The sequence below is a fragment of the Battus philenor genome, unplaced genomic scaffold (genome assembly GCF_028537555.1).
Source record: "Battus philenor isolate CCGP_79_NKW_IND1 unplaced genomic scaffold, ilBatPhil1.0.hap1 SCAF_24, whole genome shotgun sequence".
NCBI lineage: Eukaryota > Metazoa > Arthropoda > Insecta > Lepidoptera > Papilionidae > Battus > Battus philenor.
In genome coordinates this window covers 3,765,456-3,786,510 of record NW_027181687.1, presented here as the reverse complement: position 1 = coordinate 3,786,510, position 21,055 = coordinate 3,765,456, and the positions used below count along the sequence as shown (strand labels likewise).

Genomic DNA, 21,055 nt, shown 5'->3' with positions numbered 1-21,055 from the left:
TAAATATATACCAGATATTGAATATTCAGATTTATATTTACCTAAAGATAATGTGAAAATAATTTGGGATGCAAATGTGCAAGGTAGAGACAAAAAAACTCTTGTCACTCATTTGTCATCATGTCTTCGCTAATTTACATTTTTGAAACATTTAAAACTGTTTTTATGAGCTAAACTGTTAAAATTCGATATCTTTAAGTTTATTGATAATAAACATCAGAATTGTAAAACAGTTATCTCAGCTAGTGTGGAAAAATATTTTATACTGAAGAGAGCAAATTTCAATTGAATAAACAGCTTTTTAAAAAAAGATATGCAGTTTTATATTTCACTTAAAAATCAGAGGTTCCATATGCATGAACCTAATAATTTCTTTTGTGAAACATTCCATAATTGCTTAGGTAAATATACATCAGACTATTCAATCTCTGAACATTACATTGTGCTACAAACAATTTGTTTTAAGAACACATTGAATAAAAATATTGACTACATACTAAAGTTATTATCTAAGTGCAAATTGATTGTACTAAACATCATTTCAATTTAAACATCATCAAAATGGAAGCATTATCTTATAGGGTTGGTTTTAATCAGTGGGATACGATGGTGGAATTACCCGAGGCTTGTCAGCTAAGGTAACATAACAAGTGACATATTGTCAAATACCTGACATAATGCGTGGCCAAATTACAACATACATGCTAACTTTGTCATATAATAAATATATTTAAAATATACAATCGCAATAATGGTATTAATACTTAGTTCAGGTGATCCAGATGGATATCCCGGGATCCAAGTAAACCCCTAGGGGACCCTCAAGACACATTTTTTGTTCAGTCTAATATGGTAGAAATAAAAAAGTAATATGGTATAAATAAAACAGTAATATGGTAGAAATGAATGAAGGGTTTAGAGTGAGTACAAATGAGTAAGAGGATTGCTTGGGGCAGTATCGCTTCCCTTTTGGAGAAGGAAAAGAGCTGCCTGAAGAAGGTATTTCTTGCAGTTTTGTTACAAGGTAATATTAAAGTGTTATTAAGCATGACTAAACCGTGTAGCAAGAAATGTGGCGAGGAATGGGAGGCGATGTGAGAATGATAGACAATATAAAGGATTAGAGAAAGAAAAAAGAGAGAAACTGTGAAGGAGGATGGTGAAATAAGGCAGGTTTATGTTCCTGTCCCAAAAATAAGATGGGTGAAAGAGAAAAAAATATGGTAGAAATGTAGGTGCAATAGTATGCTGAAACGAGAGTAATTTTTAAAATAAAAAAATGACTGATAACCACACATCTAAATTAACGGATATTGTTAAAATAAATCCGTAAAAATGTTACTATATATAGCAGGTAAAAGCGTTTAAATGTATGTAATTATTTGAATGATATATTTCAATGTAGAATTTGAGAAAAAAATTAACCAGTTAACTAGTCTTATATGCTATTTTAATTAGTTAGAATATATGTTACCGAATATTCGTGTACCATGCATGTTGTAATTCGGGTAAATAATTTCGACTTGCAAATTTGTTTGTCGATTATTGAACCTTTTTTGCAACTAAATGTTTTATGAAATAATCCAGAGAATAATCGACTTTAAGTCTTAGGCCCGAAAGTTCAAAATAGTGCATCCAATCGATAATTTCACTATGGGGTTCTAAGCACATTGATCACACGTTCAAACATTGACACAGACATAAATTGTACTATACATATATCTGTTAAAACGTGGTCAATTTGCAAATAAAGCATCAAATACTATTAATGTTCGTACAACTAAAAACAACGCCTTAAGAAAACTCATCCCCGAAGGAAGAACAAAAAAAAACTTAATAGCATCAAACTAAAATCTATAAGAAAGTCAACTATTGCAAAACAACAACTTTTATCCTTTTTTTTAATTTATATAATTTTGTACACAACTCTGCATAGAATTAAAGTATATAAAATGCATAAATAGAAAAAAGGCACTATGCTTAACGAATATTTAAAAAATTAAAAAAAAAATCTTATAGCATTTAATAAATTCATTTTAAAAAATTAAGGCCTTGTCATATATCTCTGTAGTGAAAAAGTGTCACTTAAAAACTACTAGAACTAAACATGGAAGATCGTTTACGCTATGATTTGGCTTTCCCTGTCACCTGTGACAGTAAAGTATTTGTGCAAAAAAGAAAACGACATTAAAGCATCATTCAACCTAGCGTAGGTAAGCCCTTCAATGTAACTCGGTGCATGTCACATGCAACAACTAGAAACTATTACGAAATACTATAAGAAACTAAATTATTATTGAGGAACTGGCTGTTAATAAAAAAAAGAAAAACAACTTCAAACCAATCTTCCCTATAAGAGAGGTAAACTCTTATTTTATATCGTAGCCGCAATGTAATAAAGCAGCAAATCGTTTGCTACATCATTGAGGAACGGTTCCGTGAATGAATTCCCCTATACCATTCATATTCATTCGAAATGTCATAATAAATAGAAGTACACTTATATACTAATAGTTTATAACTTCATTTTATATACTTTGTTTGCACGAAACGTGATATATTAAAATAGTGTCGCCTAAACAAACATCACATTTCATATAAAAAAACCTTTCAATACTGTATTCGATGGATAGAGTTAATGCTACGAAATGTTTGCATTTTCTTAACTTATGTAATTAATGAGCCGTGACGTTGTAAAGATGCGTTTACATAGTGAAAAAAATTCAAATGTTGATGTTTCATCGCCTAAAAATAATTATTAAATGTTGTTTTTAAGATATTAAATATCTGTCTTGGACAAAATATTTACAGTTATCTATAATATATAATATTGTAGCATATAAAACGGGGATTCCTAAGGTGGTCAATGACAAAAAAAACACTGATTTTGGGAATTGACCAAGTTTAAAATTCAACCTGTAGTTATGAATAGATATTATTTTTATAATAATAACTATAAAGTAGCGCGTATTGTATCATTGTTAAATAAACTTTTATTAATAAGATAACAATGTCAAGTTTACTAACTCAAATAACTGCTAGTTTTTAAGATATTGTAATTTGAAATTTAATAAAATTTTGTATATCTATTCATTTGGTTACATTTTTATGGATTTACTTCCTTAACAATCTACAAAGTTTTTGAATTAGTAATTATTTTGTAGCAATGGGTTTAGTGACAGAACTTTAAAAGTAATATGTCAAGCCAAAGGAATGAAGGTATCACTTCATTTTGGAAAGAGTGACTTTATAAAACTTGTTTATGTGCTCCCCATTCAAAAGTATTACACAGTGATGTTTACTTATGATTGCTTGAGCCCAGGCATTTAGTTAATACTAAATCAATGTGGGCTCAAATAAGATATGTTCAATATATTAAAAAGTCTAAGTAACTTTAAAAGTCCTTTTTGGAAAAACTATACCAAACATATTATGATGGTTGTAAAGGTAAATATCACTGAAAAAGTTATTAACGTAGTAGTGAATTAGATCGTAATGAATATTTACTTTATCAGACAAAAAAATATTGACACAAGCACTATTTTTAAAAGAAGTCACATGTGAACACATCTTTACATTTCTTAATTTCTGAGGTCTTCTACGATCACCTCTCCTTTTCTCTTAGTTATAGGTACGTATGAAAGAGAAGTTTTGATTCTATCCTCCAAATACAGTATAATGTTGTGAACGAAATGTTAAAATTCTCGCAATGACTAGAGATATAATATAAAAACATCCCAGTTTTTAATTGAATCGCCTTATCTGTATAAACGCCATATATATATATATATATATATATATATATATATATATATATATATATAAATATATATATATATATATATATATGTGTATATACATACATAAATTAACAGCTGCATGCATTTCGTTCACAACAAAATGAAATTTGGCAAGTTTTATTTATCAGCCAATAACCAAATGTCAGTGAGACAAAATTGTATTATAAAAAAAATCCAGCCAAGCATGATTATTTCATAATGCAAGGTATCAACATAGCTGGATTAACAAACCTACACACATACTATTTCAGATAGACATTTAGATATTTTTATTATGTTTTTTTTTTCTCTAATTGTGGTCTCAAATTTACCTGTGTTTCTACGAGCACACTTTTTACAATTGTTAGACAATATTGTTTGCATGAATTTGTTAATTTTAAAAAGTGCAACTCGCAATGTATAATAAAATTACAGTTGATATGATATTCAGGATTGCAACGACCCCATTGTTTAACCTATTATTGGAATGGCAACATCAGAACTGGTAAATTCAGTATAGTATAAAAACTTGTAAAGAGATATGGAAGTAAAGAAAAATTTCAGACTGCATAGTAAAATGTTGCCATGTGAAATATAGGTTTTTTGCGTACAAATACATTAACTATATATTGTATCTCAAATAGTGTGATATTTCAAGTAATTTAAATGCATATCATTTATGTTATAGGCTTTGTAAACGCTATTTTGTATGTGCTCAAGCGTTTCGAACTCTTCGATTTATTTGCGAATGAAACCTGGCAATAACTATGATTGTTAATTAAAAAATTAGTTCAGTTGAAGTTTAATTCAGCCAACGCCTTTTTTATCTACGAAAAAAATGTAAATGAAATTGTTTACAAAATTTAGAATATCTTTTTCCCTTTGAAGCAATAGTTGCGAGTAACAATAGCAATTGTTGTACATACAAGTCATTGCCAAAAATTCATTTGCAAACATATTTAATGAAAATCTCTTTTCACATTTGAAACAACAATAAATTAATAACATGTCAGAGCTATGCTTGAGAAAATATACATATATTTGGCAGAAATAGAGCTAAGAAGCTAAGTACGAGTAACTCAACCATAGCCCGACATAACAATTAAATATATAGGGCATATAACCCCTTTTTTAATTTCTCTTAAATCGAAAAAAATGTCATTTTAATGCATATATCTCATACAAAAATTCCCGTTCAAATAATTAAATATTTTTTTAATTAATGGGTCCAGTCGCCAAATAGTGATATGGTTGGCGGTTGTGTACGAACCTGTTGTCGTATCTGTTCTTCTGGTAGAAGTCGTGTCGGCCTTGGTTTACTTTGTGTCGGTAGTTCTGTGTCCGACGAGGCTGGTTCTTCTCTTGCTTGTCAGTCTGTTTGTTTGTCTGCTTTGGTGGTTGTTCGTTCTTCGCTTCGGTTTTTGGTTGCGCTGACGATGTAGATGGTGACGGTTCTTGGACTGGTTTCTCCTAAAATTATTATCAGACAAAAATTACTCGGTAAAATGTTTTTAATAGAAATCAGTTAAGAGTCGGAACAGTTGAAAGTGAGGGTACTCTTAGAATTAACAATCTGATATGTGAATAAATATTTTTTTAATAAATTTATTTATTTTCAAATAGACAATAGCATCACAGGTATCCTCCTAAACCTAATACTACACTATACTATTACTATGGATTAACCTAGTGGGGGCCTATCTACGAAGCGTCTACCGGCTCGCAATCGCCACTCGAAAATCTTTTGGTCACAGCAGTCATCGGTTACATGAGAGATGTGCCCTGCCCACTGCCACTTCACACAAACAATTCTTCAAGCTTCAACCTTGGTTCTTCTGTGTATTTCATTTCTGATTCGATCTTGCAGTGATACTCCGAGCATAGCTCTCTCCATTGCTCTATAGGTAACCTTGCGCCTTCTTATAAGACCCACCGTAAGATGGCGTTTCAGATCAAAAATAAAGAAATTGTTATTGAATTTATTTAAATAGGTGATGCCTACTACAAACCTCCATCATAAGTTTCATCCACCCTCACCAATTTTTAACAAGGTGCTTACAAAATAATTAATAATATAGGTAATTAATTACCAGAACAAATAAGATGTGCTAAATCGCTGTCAGCATTTTAAAAACAATAGTAAAAGGGCACTTCCTTGGTCTCTAAAAAGGAGACATTGTGTATTTGTTATTTATTCGTACTTATGTAATACCTTTCCACATTAATATAAACACATGCACATATATACATGCATATGTGTATATATATGTGTATAGTAATTTGTGTATGTATGTATGTGTGTTTATGGATATATATAATTACATAAATATGTTTATATATGTCTGTGTGTATAGTTATAAGTGCATTTGTATGTATGTATACACTAAACTGCCCTCTCCTTCATGCCTCTTATCTCCATCCAAAGGTTGTCTATTAGATCGCCTCGAGCGGCAAGACTGCCTCTTTATGAATTGTTTTTTTTTGTTATTATCTAAGCGTGCAAAAAAGTGTAAATAAAAATAGCTTTAAATATAATGTAAAATATGCAACAAGTCACATACCTCTTTGATCTCAACAGCTGGTTTATTTTGGTTTGTATTTGAGTATGACTGGTCTGCCTCTTGGGCCGACTGCTCTGGCGTTTCTTCAGACGTTGCTGCTGCTGTTGGATCCTCGTCCTGTGAGGGTTGAGTATATTTTTATTTGTTTTATTAAAAGATATCCTGGAATACCTAAAGATAATTTTTTAAGACTCGATCCCTAAAATTACAAAATATTTATAATAATTATTTGTAAGTATAGTTATTAGATGCACATTCAGTATTCGAGCACAATTTCGCGACTACGAGAACAACTTCAGAATTTACGCCACAAACTCTACTTCAATTAACTGTAACGTAACAACGCAGACTATTGCTTTGTTATCACTGACGAAACAAAACTTTTTTAGGAATCGCGCTTTAAATGCCACTGGCAGGTAATTTTTAAACGTGTCGCGGGATGAGATTAGGAAAAGATATAACAAAGCCACTTGAAGTATGAATCTCTATAGTAGTCTATATTTTATTTTATCTAACCACTTGTTAATAGCAGTGAAAAATGAAATAAAGCGAGGGACGTACAGTGGAGTTTGCATAACTATATTGCCTTAATTTTACCACCTTTTTGATGTCGGACCGTCAGCCCCGACTGGCTCGATTGTAAAATTCATGTTTGTTTCCGGTGGTCTCCTTTGTATTGGATATTTGAACGTTCGATATAGTATTATTTTTAATGTAAATGGTTCTTTAATTCATTGTTCTTCGCTCTGTGCATCTTTATGAGTTTTATGGCTGAATTGATGATGACTTAGTCGCTGGATACGTGCAGCACAAGGTCGATCATCATGGCGATCTTTGGGGGAAGATTATGCCTTGCAGTGGGCTCCTATCGGCTTAAATGTCGATAATGAATAATTTACCGTGTTCGACGACTTAGCCGTTGGTGTCGGCGCAAGGGCTACGGTGAGCGTCAGGTCGCACCACATAGCACACCGCGCACGTCGCGCACATACCCCCAGATGCTTCACTGCCTCCGCTAGGTTTGTGATCGCTGGAACAGGACCATTACATATTAATCATTAAAATAAGCCAAGCACCTTTGTTACCCATTAGATTGTATAATTCAATATTTAAAAAAAAACCCTTTATATTGTCATATAATACAACTTAATTTTTAATTTTAAGTGTGATAAATATGCAGAAAAAGTAGGAGCTAAAAATAATGATAACCTTCGTTTATACAACATTGGAACTTTCAAAAGAACTCTTATTGATCATCAATTTATTACCTATTTATTTTTTAATCTATTTTATTTTTGACTCTACCCTGCTTCGCAAGGTGTTGTAGTTGTGGAGAAGAACCAGGAAGAAACTCCGCAACAACACATCTTATAATAAAGTTTAACACGGATTTATACAAAAACACTTTATCGGATATAGCCTAAATGAAATCAATATAATTAGGCGACAGCACTGCCAAGAATTCTTATCATTTAAATAATCGGTTATTGAATAGTACATTTTTTTCCATGGTGTATTTTTAATATGCGTTTTGAATTTTTATTACATATTTGTAACGCTGATCTGAAAAATCTAATCCCGCTTATTATAAATGAATTAGAAACTCTTTACACTCAAAACTTTGGCATGGTCAGTTTTTCACAGCGCCTTGTAAATACACTATGGGCATCCCCTATTTTTTTAATTTACTATAATTATTGTATATGTACAAAATATTATAATAAATATATTGGAAGGCCACTGTAAGAATATTGAATCTCTTTAAACCGATTTCACAGGGAGATTCGCGGCTCTAAGCTGTAAATAGCTTGCATGAATCTCTTTTGCAACACAAATATATTTTCAATATCCGCACCTATACCCCTATGCATTAGTCCATAGCACAGAATATTGTGGAAATAACCAAAGTACATTACCCTAGCTGTAGCAACAACAGAACAGCGTTTTATCTTTTTAACAGCAAAAGCTGCACTAAGCCTGGTCGCAAGAGACTCAATATGGGCTTTCGTTGATGTTTAGAATTGATTGTTTTATTATTGTTATATTATTATAGGTGTTTGATTTAACACTCGGAAAAAAAATTATGCATTGTTTTTTTTTATAGAATTTAAAACTAACCTAAAATGTCAATTCTCCCATGCTTGACATAAATTGTAACAAGGCAACACCTACTTTTATAAACCCAAATGTTGATTATGGAATAAATTGTTTGAGTTGAAGTGTTACAATAGTAGTAAAGAAACCAGCCTATAATTCAAACATTCCTCCTTTGAACCTGTTTTAAATAGGGGTTTAATTTTACTATTTTTGAGGTCAGGAAATGTACTAGATCTTATACAACAAAAATATATATAATAATAAATAAAAATATGATAGCACCCAGAAAATAAATTCAAAAAAGCTGGGAAGTTATGTCTCTCCAATAGGCAAATATGTTAGTCTATTGTGTGCAGAGGAAACATAGTAAGGTAACCAATTGAATATATATTAATATATGTATATGTAACTTACGGTCCAGCCGTGAAAACCTCGGATTAGAGCCATGAGGTGCAAGCTCCCTTCGTCTCGCCGCCTGCACACCAGCGACCGCACTGCGCCAAGCCAACATTGCGCTCTCAACTTCATTATGAGGGGCTCTGGAATTCATATACAGGGTGATTGGTTATCGGCGTAAAAGCTTAACTAGGAGAAATGAGTATATCATTTGCTATCAATGTACGGTACACGATATCAAAAATCAATGGTTTCAGAAATCATAACATAGAAAAATCAAACAAAAGTTTTGAAAAAAATATCTTATTAGAGTGTGAAATATTTTTAAAGTGATACTAAAATTTTATTGTTCAAAACTGACTCAAAAATCCCGACTAAGTTTGTAGTCGATTTTTCTCTATGAAGATACGTTTAGCACCTCAGCTTTAAGTTGAAGAAAGCCATTATAGAAGGCATTCGTATCATAGCATACTTAAGAGGTCTCTGTAAATAATGTTATATAGGTAATTATAAAAATAAACAAGATATAGAGGAAGCGTCTGTTTCAGAAAACCAACATGTAAACACATCCTTATCTTAAGACATCATCAGATCAAACAAAAACAAAAAAATAACTTACATTTCCGACATATTCTTAAGGTCCTCCTGCCAGGTAGAGGGGTCAAAAGTGGCGGGGTCCAATCCAACTTCCTTCTCTTTCTCACTTGGCACATTCTCCTGTCCACGTTTCAGGACAGTTATCTTGGGGTCTTCTTGCTTCTGCGGTTTCTTTGTTTGTACATTTTGAGCGCATACGCTCGCCCGGAGCGTCTCCATTTTACCCATAAGTGTTAACACCTGTAACAAAATTATTTTAAATTATTTAAATCGTGATTTTCGTCAGACAATTTGTTTTATGCGCTAGTTAGAAACTACTGTTTTGACTAAATGGTGACTAAATATTAATAAAATGATCCTGTATAACGTTTACATGCGAGATATAAATACACATTTTTTTAAAACAATAATGTGGTATATTCATTGATAGATCTTTTGTTATTCTACTTTGATTATTTTAATTGTTTAATTAGTACTTAAGTTTGCTCTGCGTCAGTTTTTCTTTTTTATGGATGCATTTGTTTAAAACCAATTATCATCATGTCTGTGAGACACTCGGTGCATCTAGTGGGGAACCTTCCCAGACCAAGTCTACTAGATAGAATAAACCTAATATCATCATTTCATTTACCTAATCTCTGTCACTGTAACTCTATATATATCTGGTCAAACCGCAGCTTAGTCAAAACAGTCCGTCAATAGAAAACTAAATGAAAGTGAGATAAAAATTAAAAAAGATATCGATTAATTAAGGTAAATATTTAAAACTTTGCATTACTCTCAATGAAATATTACAAACTGTTATGATTATTAGTCATCTGTCACTTTTTGGGTACCCATATAAATATTAATATACAGGATGATTAGTGACAAATCTTTACAGAGGTGATTGCATAACTCACTTGCCAGAAATAAACCATAAAACTTTTACACCAATTTCCAATCATTCTGTATAAAGTAAAAAATAAAATATGTTATATTAATTATTTTCCTTTATGGGAATATGACATACAAGTAACTTCAGGCAGTACAAAGTTTATACGTAAACAATAATTCATTTATTAAGTAGTAATCAGAATTTTGCTAAAATTATTTTCTTATTGTATTATCATAACTTTATTTATCTAAAATCATTGATTTTTAGATAAGGTGTACCATACAATCATTGATAGTGACAATCACTTCATATAATACAATATGCAAGAGATTTCTCTTCTTGCCTTTCAGAGTCCTCAAAGGTAACCTGAACACTGGAAGGCTCAGCACTTGCTGATGCGGACCGTTGACTAGCTTCGGGTTGCCTTGTCAGTGGTAACAGAGCACTATAACAGGCCTGACTAAACTGGTTGGTTTGGTGAAGACTCGGGCTCCGTAGCTTTCTACTGGAGGGTTGGAGAGATTACCCCACCCTGCACCTTATCATCAAAGGTTAGACATGTTTTGGTCTAATCATTTAACAGGCTATGATGCATTTCAATCTGAAACACAACAATACTCTCGCGCTATTGTTTGACAGCAGAAATGGATGAAATCATCTATAAATTCACTCCTTTAAAGCTATTATATTTCTAACAGAACATCTTGTGTAAAACTACCTTAATCTAACTATATATACCTTAGTATGCTCTCTGAGCATATCGACAGTGAGCCTGTCAACCCGGGTAGGGCAGGGAGGTAGTCGAGGAACGGGTATGGAGTTTGAAGAAGATACTGCCCGACCAGGGTAAGCAAGTGCCAGACACGCCTCAGTTCTCTTCCTCTCCTTCTCCAGCTGTCGCCATTGCTCGTAGCATGTATCTAGACGCGCATGCAGAATTGCTGATGGGGTTACCGTATGTCTGTAATAAAGATGTATATAAATATTTAATACATATTCAATAGAATTCTTTGTGCCTTTTTATTTTTCGGTAACCTAAATCCATTTCTTAGTATTTTTTTGATTGCCATGGTTATATACATATATATATTGTGTTATATATGTGTACAACCTAATGTATGTTCATTAAAATTAAGATATATAGTGATCCCCAACAACATAATCTATGGAATAAAAATTAACTTAAGAGTACCCGCTTTTAGGCTTCAAACCTTCTTTCACACGTAGGTAAAAACTACCAAACTACTAAATGACGTAATAAATTTATCTCTAAGTAAATTCATGGTATTTATTAAGCTCAGGCTCTGCTGAAAGACACATTACTTTATTTCAGAGTATGTTAACGATTAGGTTCTTTGGAAATTAATTAATCAAATTATAGAGAAAAATAACTGTTCATACTATCATCAAAAATGACAAAACATACCAAATTTTTTTGTTGGTTTTTCTCAGTGAGTGACGCAATAAGAACGTAAATTTAATTTTAAGGCGAATGATTGTAATGATCTCATGTAGTCAAGCTATTTTGACTTTGACATATTGTCCTTATGCAAGAGCAGTGTTCTTATATATATATATATATATATATATATAAAAGAAAACTTATCTTGGTGTCATTGTTTAACATTAGTATTTTTAATATTGGTTTTAAAAACTCTGAATTTATGGTATTTTAGTAGAATTTGTAGAGATAAAACCTTACTTCATACTCCTTAATATATGATAAGGCGTCAACGGCATATCCACCATGGGTGAAGACAGAACCGGCGTCGGCACTGGTGGACTGGGCCCGAGTAAAGCGCCGATCCCTGATCAAAAATTAAAAATAATTAATATTCTTATATTTTTTTAAACGGAACTGTCACTACTGCCCAAATAGCATTTTCACATTCCGCCGATTTTAAACTAACAAGGCGCAAAGGGCGCCTAGCCTGAACCTAACTAGAAAGTCACGTTCACAGTAACCAAAGTTTCTATTTGGCGTGATATACGCTGCTGCTTAATTAGCAATTAGAAATTCTGCGGATTCAATTGAGCGGGAAGTAGAGGGCGCTAGACGCCTAACCTAACATCTCTTTCAAAGTAACATAGCTCGGGAACTCCCACGGGAGCGTCGATTCGGGACTCAACAAACTACTATTTTACCGGATTGAGAAGAATCTAAACTGTTTATAAATATATTACTTGTATGAAAAATGAAAGATTTAGACGTTCAAGCAACCTGGTTGCACTTGGTATGCCATGCACGTAATAATAAATCGCGATGTAGACTTTCACTAATAAACTTCATTACATGAATAGTCTAAGCTTAAATTCAAATCAAAAATATGAATCAAAAAAAGAAAAATATGAATGTCGTCAAAAAATTTTAATCGTACCCGCGGCATTTGATTTGGCACGTCGGTAGCTGTACTTCCTACATATACACATCTATCGAAGCAATGTTTAAAGAAAGACAATGCTCTTCGGTGGACCTTGACTATGTCGACAGTCCATTCTGTGTTCTGTCTGTGTGTGTATTATCAACGTACTATTATTATTAACGATCTGGCAGACATATTAACTATATGACAAACAATGCTTGAATTAGGATTTTTTTGTCTTTGAATAAGAGAACAAAAGGTTCGACACAAGTGTCTTAGTTCAGCAACACTGCCTAAGTTCTTCTACCAGATGTGCCATATCAAATGTCGGGTACTATAATAATTTATTATCATGTGAAGTCGGTGTAGCGCTGCCCGTATCCGGGGACTCCCTGCGTTGGTCTACCTAATGTGGGGATTACCCTCGGCGCGTCTATCGGCTCGTGAACCTTTCGGCTCCAGCGACTTCAGATAAGCAATTTTTGGAACTGCGTCGGTTGACCTTGGTTCTAACCGGTGTTAACTTACCTAAATTGAAAGGAGCATTCTCGTGTAGGAATGACACGTCGACATTCAACTGGTTCGGCGGTGGGCGATTCCTGATCATCAACATCTGTCTCGCTATATCCTGGTTCTGTCTCAACAACGCAACCTGCTGAGCATTTTGACTCGTCATGCCGTCAAAATTCCTCTGATCCATGCTGTTCGTAAAGTTATCGCGCTGTAAAATCTGATTAATATCACGTCTCTGCATAAATTCGTTCTGATGATGAAATCCATTAGGTTTATAATTCATCGCATTCTGTGCTGCCGTTTGATTCGCGAAATAATTCGGATCCATTTGTCTTTCAGGTTCATTGTAGTAATAATTGCATTCGCCATTATACGTCTTATTCTGGAAGTTTCTATTGTAATACATTTTGTTTCGCTCCTCCTGAATTTTATATTCGTCTGGATAATGCCCGTTGGATTCGAATTTGTAATCATTTGGTACTTCTTCACGGTTTCGTTCTAACAGACTTAGCTGGTTTAAATAGGCTAATAATTCGGTTGAGTCGTTTTGATCTTTAACGAAAGTGTTGTCGAACTTTGGGAACCTTGGTACAAAGAAGTCGTAATTGGATGTATAATTCATGTCTAAATTGAGACTGTTCGGTCGGTTGTACGTGTTCGTAAACATGTTTGTATCAGGTAATGAGTGTCTTTGGCTCGGTTCGTAGAAAAAGTATTTATCGTCGTATTTATTAGGGCTCGCGAATTGAGCTCCGCCAATCTCCTGCGCTGCTAGTCTCAATAAATTCAACTGTTCGGATGTAACAGTTTCCGCGCTTGCATCTGCCACAGGATCTAATCCTAGCAGACTGTTGTCATTGTCTGGATAATTGACGAAACCGTTGGAGTTAAAACCGTTTAGGTTGAAATTAAATCCGTTCTGATCGTTAGGCGAGTAATTAAAAAGATTGTTTTGGTAAGCGTTGAAAGAGGACGGTGGTATGTATGTGTTTGACTCATTTTTTGGATATTGGCCGATGATGGCCGACGGCGTGGAAGTTACGGTTTTCTCCGTTGCCGGGGCAGCACTGTCGACAAACAACGCAACTTTAAATTATCAATAGTTACAACACAAAATGCCATTCAAATTCTTAATTTCGTATTGACCTACTATAAGGGGATCCGGAAAGTAATATCGTTTCTGCGCATGTCGATATTTGATTGTCATTTGGTAGCTCCTTACATACTTGGAAGATGTTCTATACTAGATGGCAAAAGGTTGGGTGAATATATTGCTGATAAGAAATCAAAACTTGTTAAAAAAGAAAGCGACATTACTTCCCAATCTCCCTAATGTATGGAAAACGGAAAGATACAATTTGCGACTAATAATTGAAAATTTATTTACAAACAAAATGCGTCTTCGCTTTTTTACTACGTTTTTTGACAACACTCCATTGCCAACTGTCATAAAAGAGCAACAAAATATTTAAAAAAAAAAGAAAGCAAAGGTAACATGGTATTCAGCCTCGTCGCACACACACATATATTCATATTATTAAATAAATTTGCGTCTAGAAGTGGCAAGTAACTAGAAAATTAATCTTTTCAAAAGCCAAAAACGTTACAAAATTATCATTGCAAGACCCTCAAAAATTATAGAATTATAGAAAAGCTAAATCTGATTCTTTTTTCTATCCAATTGGGCACTTCTGACTTCTCATAGCAGACACAAGTGTTCAAAAATTAAAACTATGTTGATATATGTACAAACCCAACTCTCTTTTTATACGGTATTTTTTTACACGACTTTGAAATAGATAAGTACATTTTTAAACATAATATGTTCTATCACGAATCATTAAAAAAAATTAAATTGTAATTTTGAATGTATTATACAAACTTATTTATACACCAAAAAAAGTATATTTGGGGGATAACCGATCCCCCCGCCCGATATATATAAGATAAACATAATAGTGACTTGATCTACTCTAAAGTTCACTAAAAAGTTCTTGTAAATCATGAAAACTAGTTTTGCTTAACGTGTAAGTACCCGCTTAAGAAATAACATACTTTAAAAATTGGTTTTATGGTTCTTTTAAGAAATTGCTGATATCGAGTGTTCTAATTGTTTCTGATAAGAACTTTGTTGAATGCTGTGTGGTGACTGTGTACATTTAACTGTTTGCTTTCAATAGTGCATATTGTTCTGTTATAAAATGAGTGATTTACCAGCAACTTCAGCGGCTAGGGCAGTAACCATGACCGAGGAGGACATACCTACCGTTCGTCGATCACGCATTGAGTGTATCAACATCGGTGGTTCATCGCGTTGTACAATGCTACAGGTTCTTACGTGCGCAGTCGAGAGCAAGGCAGAAATCGGTCAACCATTTATGTAGATGACCGTTGTTTAGTTATAATTGTTATTTCTTAAGAGGGTACTTACAGGTTAATAAAAACTAGTTCCCAAGATTTACAAAACTTTTTTAAAAAATTTACCTTTTTTATGTTCGCCTAATTGTGTGAACATCAACAACTATACAACAAAAAAAAACAGAAGCCATTAATAACGAACGAATTTCTTCATTTAAATTAACCCTTTCCTTACCGCAGTCTGTTCCGTCAAAGTGACGCTACTCAACCGGGCAAGTACGCCGCCAAATGTGCACATTGCATGGCGGCAAACTGATGTTTGAATTTTCTCATTTGTGTTATATATTTAAAGATTTTACTGGTATGTTAATTAAAAATAGAAAGTTAAGATAATTTTTAGTAATTTATTTGGCTGTGATAAATCTTAAAACAGGGATCTACACATAAATCCACATTACAAAGTGGATGCCGGTTAACTCCGGCGCTGGTAACGAAAGGGTTAAACCCGACAGTTGCTCTAAACATATCTACTGATAATAGAATTTTTGGTCCAGTCCGAAACATAATAATTTTTGTTCCTAATTACAATTTTTGGAATTTTAAATTAATTTTAAATTAAAAAAAAAATCCAAAATTGCATTTTTATATGTATTTGAATTTTAATCGTACACTAATTTAATTTTCTTTTAAATATTGTTTTTGCTTTATAAATATCTAATATGAATTTTATCATTACTACTTTTTCACGTCTTTTTGGGAAAATATTAAGATTTGTGAAACATAGCTTTAAATTAACCATATGTCGCATGTAATTTTACACAATTTTTTGGACTTTATTCTAAGAAACTATATCTATCGTATAAAAAGAGTTAGGTGAAAAATGAACACATTTAATAAAATACTCTATCTCAATATTAACCGATGTATGTAGCATCTATAAAACAACATCACAGTAAACTCACCCACTTGCTTCCGAAGGTCCGGTCTCATCAAGGATTTTGGTGATGAGATCGCGAACCATCGAATTCTCTTCCATAATGCGCTCCGACTGCAAAACAAATTGAAGTTATTAGCACCTTATACAAATCAGTATGTAACAAACAAACAAACAAGTGTGCATTATACTGGTCAATTACAGGTGTAAAAGCTTAAATCTTTCGCTGGCCGGGAAGAATGCAACACGGCGCCTACCTATCATACATTAGTTGACAATTAATGAGCTATGCATTCTTTTCTTTAAGCACATAAAGTGTAGCCAAGCAGTTGTAGCCTAAAACCTGTCTTGAAGGAAATATACTATGTCCTAAATTACAAATATACTAATGCACTAAAAAGACCACATTGAGAAACTGTTGAAAACATACAATAAATAGTAACCTACGCCTATGGCAAGAATTCAAGTTATTTGTATCTGCGCTACAGTTCACATAATGATACAAAATTTGTAACAAGAAACACATATATGCTATTAATGTGTTTCTGGTTTGTATTTTATAATGCTGTGATCAAAGAGTAAGGTAAAACAAATTTATCTACAAAATGTAGTAAATAAAATCTATTTTTGTTCTTCCAAATCAATTTTATTTACTACAAAGTAATCTTCTATTGTATCAAAATGGCATCCCCACATTGGTCTTTTGAGTTTGCTGCATAACCATAGCTCTGCACCAAGTCAGATAAATATGGTGGTTGCGGTATGATATGAGTTGAGTTTTTGGCAAAAAAAAGTAACATAGAACCAATGCAGTATGACATCGACCAACTTGATGTGTTTGAGACACTAAACAACCTTCAAAAAGGGTTTGGTTTGAACCAAATGATATTCCAACATTTGACAAAGAGACACTTGGCAAATAGTATACAGTCCTATTGATCCAGAAAAAAAAATGACGCGCCTTCCTAATGCCTGGGAGTTTCAAATGACAATTTCACCTTATTTCACTTTTTGATCACAGCAGTATATGTGATTGTGAAAGTATTTTATCATCATCATGCCATGCAATAGTTGTCTCTACAAGGCATAGGCCTCTCTCAAATATTGTCACAATGACCAGTCCTTAATGAGTTTGGGTGTAATATAGCAATATTTATTTTGATGAAGGAAATAATTTTTTTAACATATCTTAAACTCATAAAACATATCTTAAAATCATAACTTTTATATGCCATATTTCTTAATTTTATTTGTTGTTTTAAAAATAATAACACTTGTTTCCTTATAATTATATTCTGTAAGATAGTGATTTAGTGTTTTTCCTGTTAAGGTGCACCAATAAATAATTTTGAATTAAGTATATTTTATTGATATTTACAATATTGTTAAATTATGTATTTAACTTGAAAAAATATATCATTTCATGCATATATTAGTGTAAATGCTTTTCATGTAAATATATTGAAAAACCAGCATTTCTTACATCTGTGACATACAGTCACTTACAAAATACCATAGGGACTTATTACAAAAATGCCAAATGTTATAGAACAAAGTATGAAAGGAATAAGGAAGGCCAGGCAGAATTAGCAATATTCAACTAAGATAAAAACCAATATCCTGAATAAAACAGAGGACAGAAATGAAAATAGAGCAGCCAATAAGTGGTGTTAAATCATAGGGATCCAAGACATGACAAAATATGTTGAACTGATGCCCTGGAATGAATGATGAACTAAAACTTATTGCAGGACTAAAATGGAGAATGGTGGTTCAAGACTGAAGAAAATGGAAGAAACCTATGCCAAGAGGCAAACTAGGTTGTGAGAAATATTGTGATACAGCAATAATTTTTGATAGTCACTAAATGATGTTTAATGGTTTTTTATTCTATCATCAAGTTAAAGATAAAAAAGGCTTGCTTAAAATAGTTTGGGAATTCCCTCATTAAATGACTTGAACACATTTTTGCAAAAGTCTATTTTTAAGGAGATTAAAAGTGTAAAAAAATATGAAATTGAATAATCTCTGATTCAATTTCATGTTACAGAGATTGAACATTCTTATAGATAACTAAAGTTGAAAATGGTATATTATGGAAAAGGGCTTTGGTATTAATAAAATCTCAGGTGAATAAGATATAACTTTACCTACTCATCCAAGTGAGATGACAAAAACAACTACAAGAGGATCTATTTTCAGAGACTAACACTCTGTAAATAGTTCCTTTTGTCAATTCACCTACTTAAAAAAATCATTGAAGCTGCGTCCATGTTTTGATAAAAGTAATTATTCGAAAACATTCGTTTATCTAACCTCTAATTATAAGCATAGCATATTGTTTCTTTACTTATTAACCTATTTCACTAAGTTAAACATAATCAATTAACTCCACACACACATTACTAATTTATTGACCTTTTTATGTACATAAATAAATGTTAACAGTTTTAACACATAAATAAATAAACAATTTATTGCTTTGTTTATTGCACCAGGATCGAGAGATAATTATTACACATATATTAATCATTACAATTTATTTCTAATAAATTGCATTCCTTCTGTCTTCCTTTCTTTAATTATTATAATTTATTATTTGTAATAACATTAAGTTTAGTTACTACTACTTGAACTATGTAGAATGAGATAAATAGACAATGCATGTAACAATAAGCGAGACTAAAGTCATCCTAACCAAACACACTCACATACAGTCACTCTGACAAAACACTGGCAGGAGAAAAAACAAATTTTGAGCATTGAAAGTACCAATTAAATAAAAAAAAAACATATCTTTTCCTTCATTAGCTACTAGCATAATTACTTTTATTTTTTTATTTATATTATTATTTAAATGATAACTTCAGTACCATAAGTTACTTTTACTTATAAATACAGAGAAACTATTTAGCTGTTACAGTATTAGAAGTTATTCCTTTATAATACAAGATGATTGACTAGAATGTGAAGGCTTCAAAGATGTAAATTTGTAGCTCATTTCTCAGCAAAAAGCTTTGCCCAACTATATTATAAGCCGGCCTTTGTCTTGGTATGGGCATTTTTCAGCTATGATGATAATGATTGTATTTATATGTAATACCTAATAAATAAAATTATTTATTATTTATCTATATGCTCCACGTGGCATGGAATGTGTTAATAATCTTGCCTCAATTCACCATTTCTGTTATAAAGTTCCAAAATATTTTTATTATACTCTATTGATCATGAAACATTTACATTTGTGAGTAACATATGTTGTTAGATTATAAATATGAAAATTGTTTATTGTATATAAATAGAGCTAAAGGCGGAAACTTGTAATGACCCCTTGTTTTATAAGTCACCTGTTATAATGTAACAAGTTTTCAAGTTTCCTGAATGAGTAAAAAGTAATAATTATTTAAAGTATTAAAAATTCTTAAAAATCAGCCAAATTTATTGGCTATGATCATTCCAGAGATACAAATTAAACATCTTTGTTCTTAGAATCTTTCCAAGGTTAACATATTAAATTAAAAAAACCTTTAATGTTTAATCCAGTACCTACTACATGTATGAATTAAAATAAAAATTAACACGAATTATTATTAAATTCAATTGACTTTTTAAAACAAAACAAAATAAAGCTTCTCTAATACATCGTATTTGACCAATTCATGGTTTAAATTGTAAACAAAATAGAATGTAAACAGGAAATGTTTAGACATCAACTTTAGAGCTAATATTTTATCATAGGACAAATAAGAAACATTGTTATTGCGTAAATCGTTAAGAATTTGTATCTCGATAGTGAAGGACACTCAAATATGCAAAAGTTCACAGAGAAAGTGGGCTCAACCCTACGAACTGCGTACATATTTTACATCGCATACGCGATGATACAAACAATGATAACGAGAATTAAAAGTATTTGAACAAATAACATGTAATGAGCCGGGCATGTCGGCTTTACCTGCTGTTTTGTCCTCTAAAGAACAAGCTACATAATTCTAAAAATATTGTATGCAGTCTTTCGATGTCATCAATCGCCTCCGCGAAAAACTTAGGTACGTAAGCTCGTGCTGTCACCAGGAGACATTTATAATAGCCAAATAACAAAAACTACGCGCACAATCAACCACAACATGCACTTTTTGCAAATATTTACTACGTTTTCCCGGATTTTGGGGTCAAACTGACAGCTTCGTACATTTTCAACAACCATATAGGACACATTACACTTCGACACTCACCTGATCAGGTTCATTTTCGACGGCTTTATACGCGTTACTTATTCGACATAAATCACTGAAGGCCATTTAAAATTAAATATTATTTCTTGCCACGGTACATAGGAGCTACGAGTGTTAAGCCATTTTTTCATTGACCTACATGTGTATATATCGTGCTATAGTTCAAAGCACTAGTGTTGCCGTCGTGCATAAGAAGCAAATATTAAGGTATATTTTCATTTGTAATAAATATTTTAAAACATTATTGTAATACTTACATTGGTCTTCGAATAAAAATTAATAAATATTTTTGTATTTGCTCTTTTAATTGTTTTACAAATTTCGCGCCTTTTTAAAAGTTTA

The 21,055-nt window shown here is 32.3% G+C and overlaps 1 protein-coding gene across 1 annotated transcript; it reads right to left on the bottom strand.

The window, feature by feature from the left end:
* Positions 1-4,731: 4,731 nt before the first annotated feature.
* LOC137924659 (uncharacterized) lies at positions 4,732-20,821 on the bottom strand. Its single transcript, XM_068768080.1, has 10 exons — positions 20,714-20,821; positions 16,504-16,589; positions 13,199-14,250; positions 12,010-12,115; positions 11,046-11,268; positions 9,453-9,670; positions 8,852-8,976; positions 7,240-7,370; positions 6,341-6,457; positions 4,732-5,249 (listed from the first exon to the last, which is right to left on the bottom strand). Exons 1-10 carry the CDS (start codon positions 20,777-20,779, stop codon positions 4,995-4,997), a joined length of 2,379 nt encoding a protein of 792 aa, XP_068624181.1. The 5' UTR covers positions 20,780-20,821; the 3' UTR covers positions 4,732-4,994.
* Between the last annotated feature and the right edge of the window lie 234 nt (positions 20,822-21,055).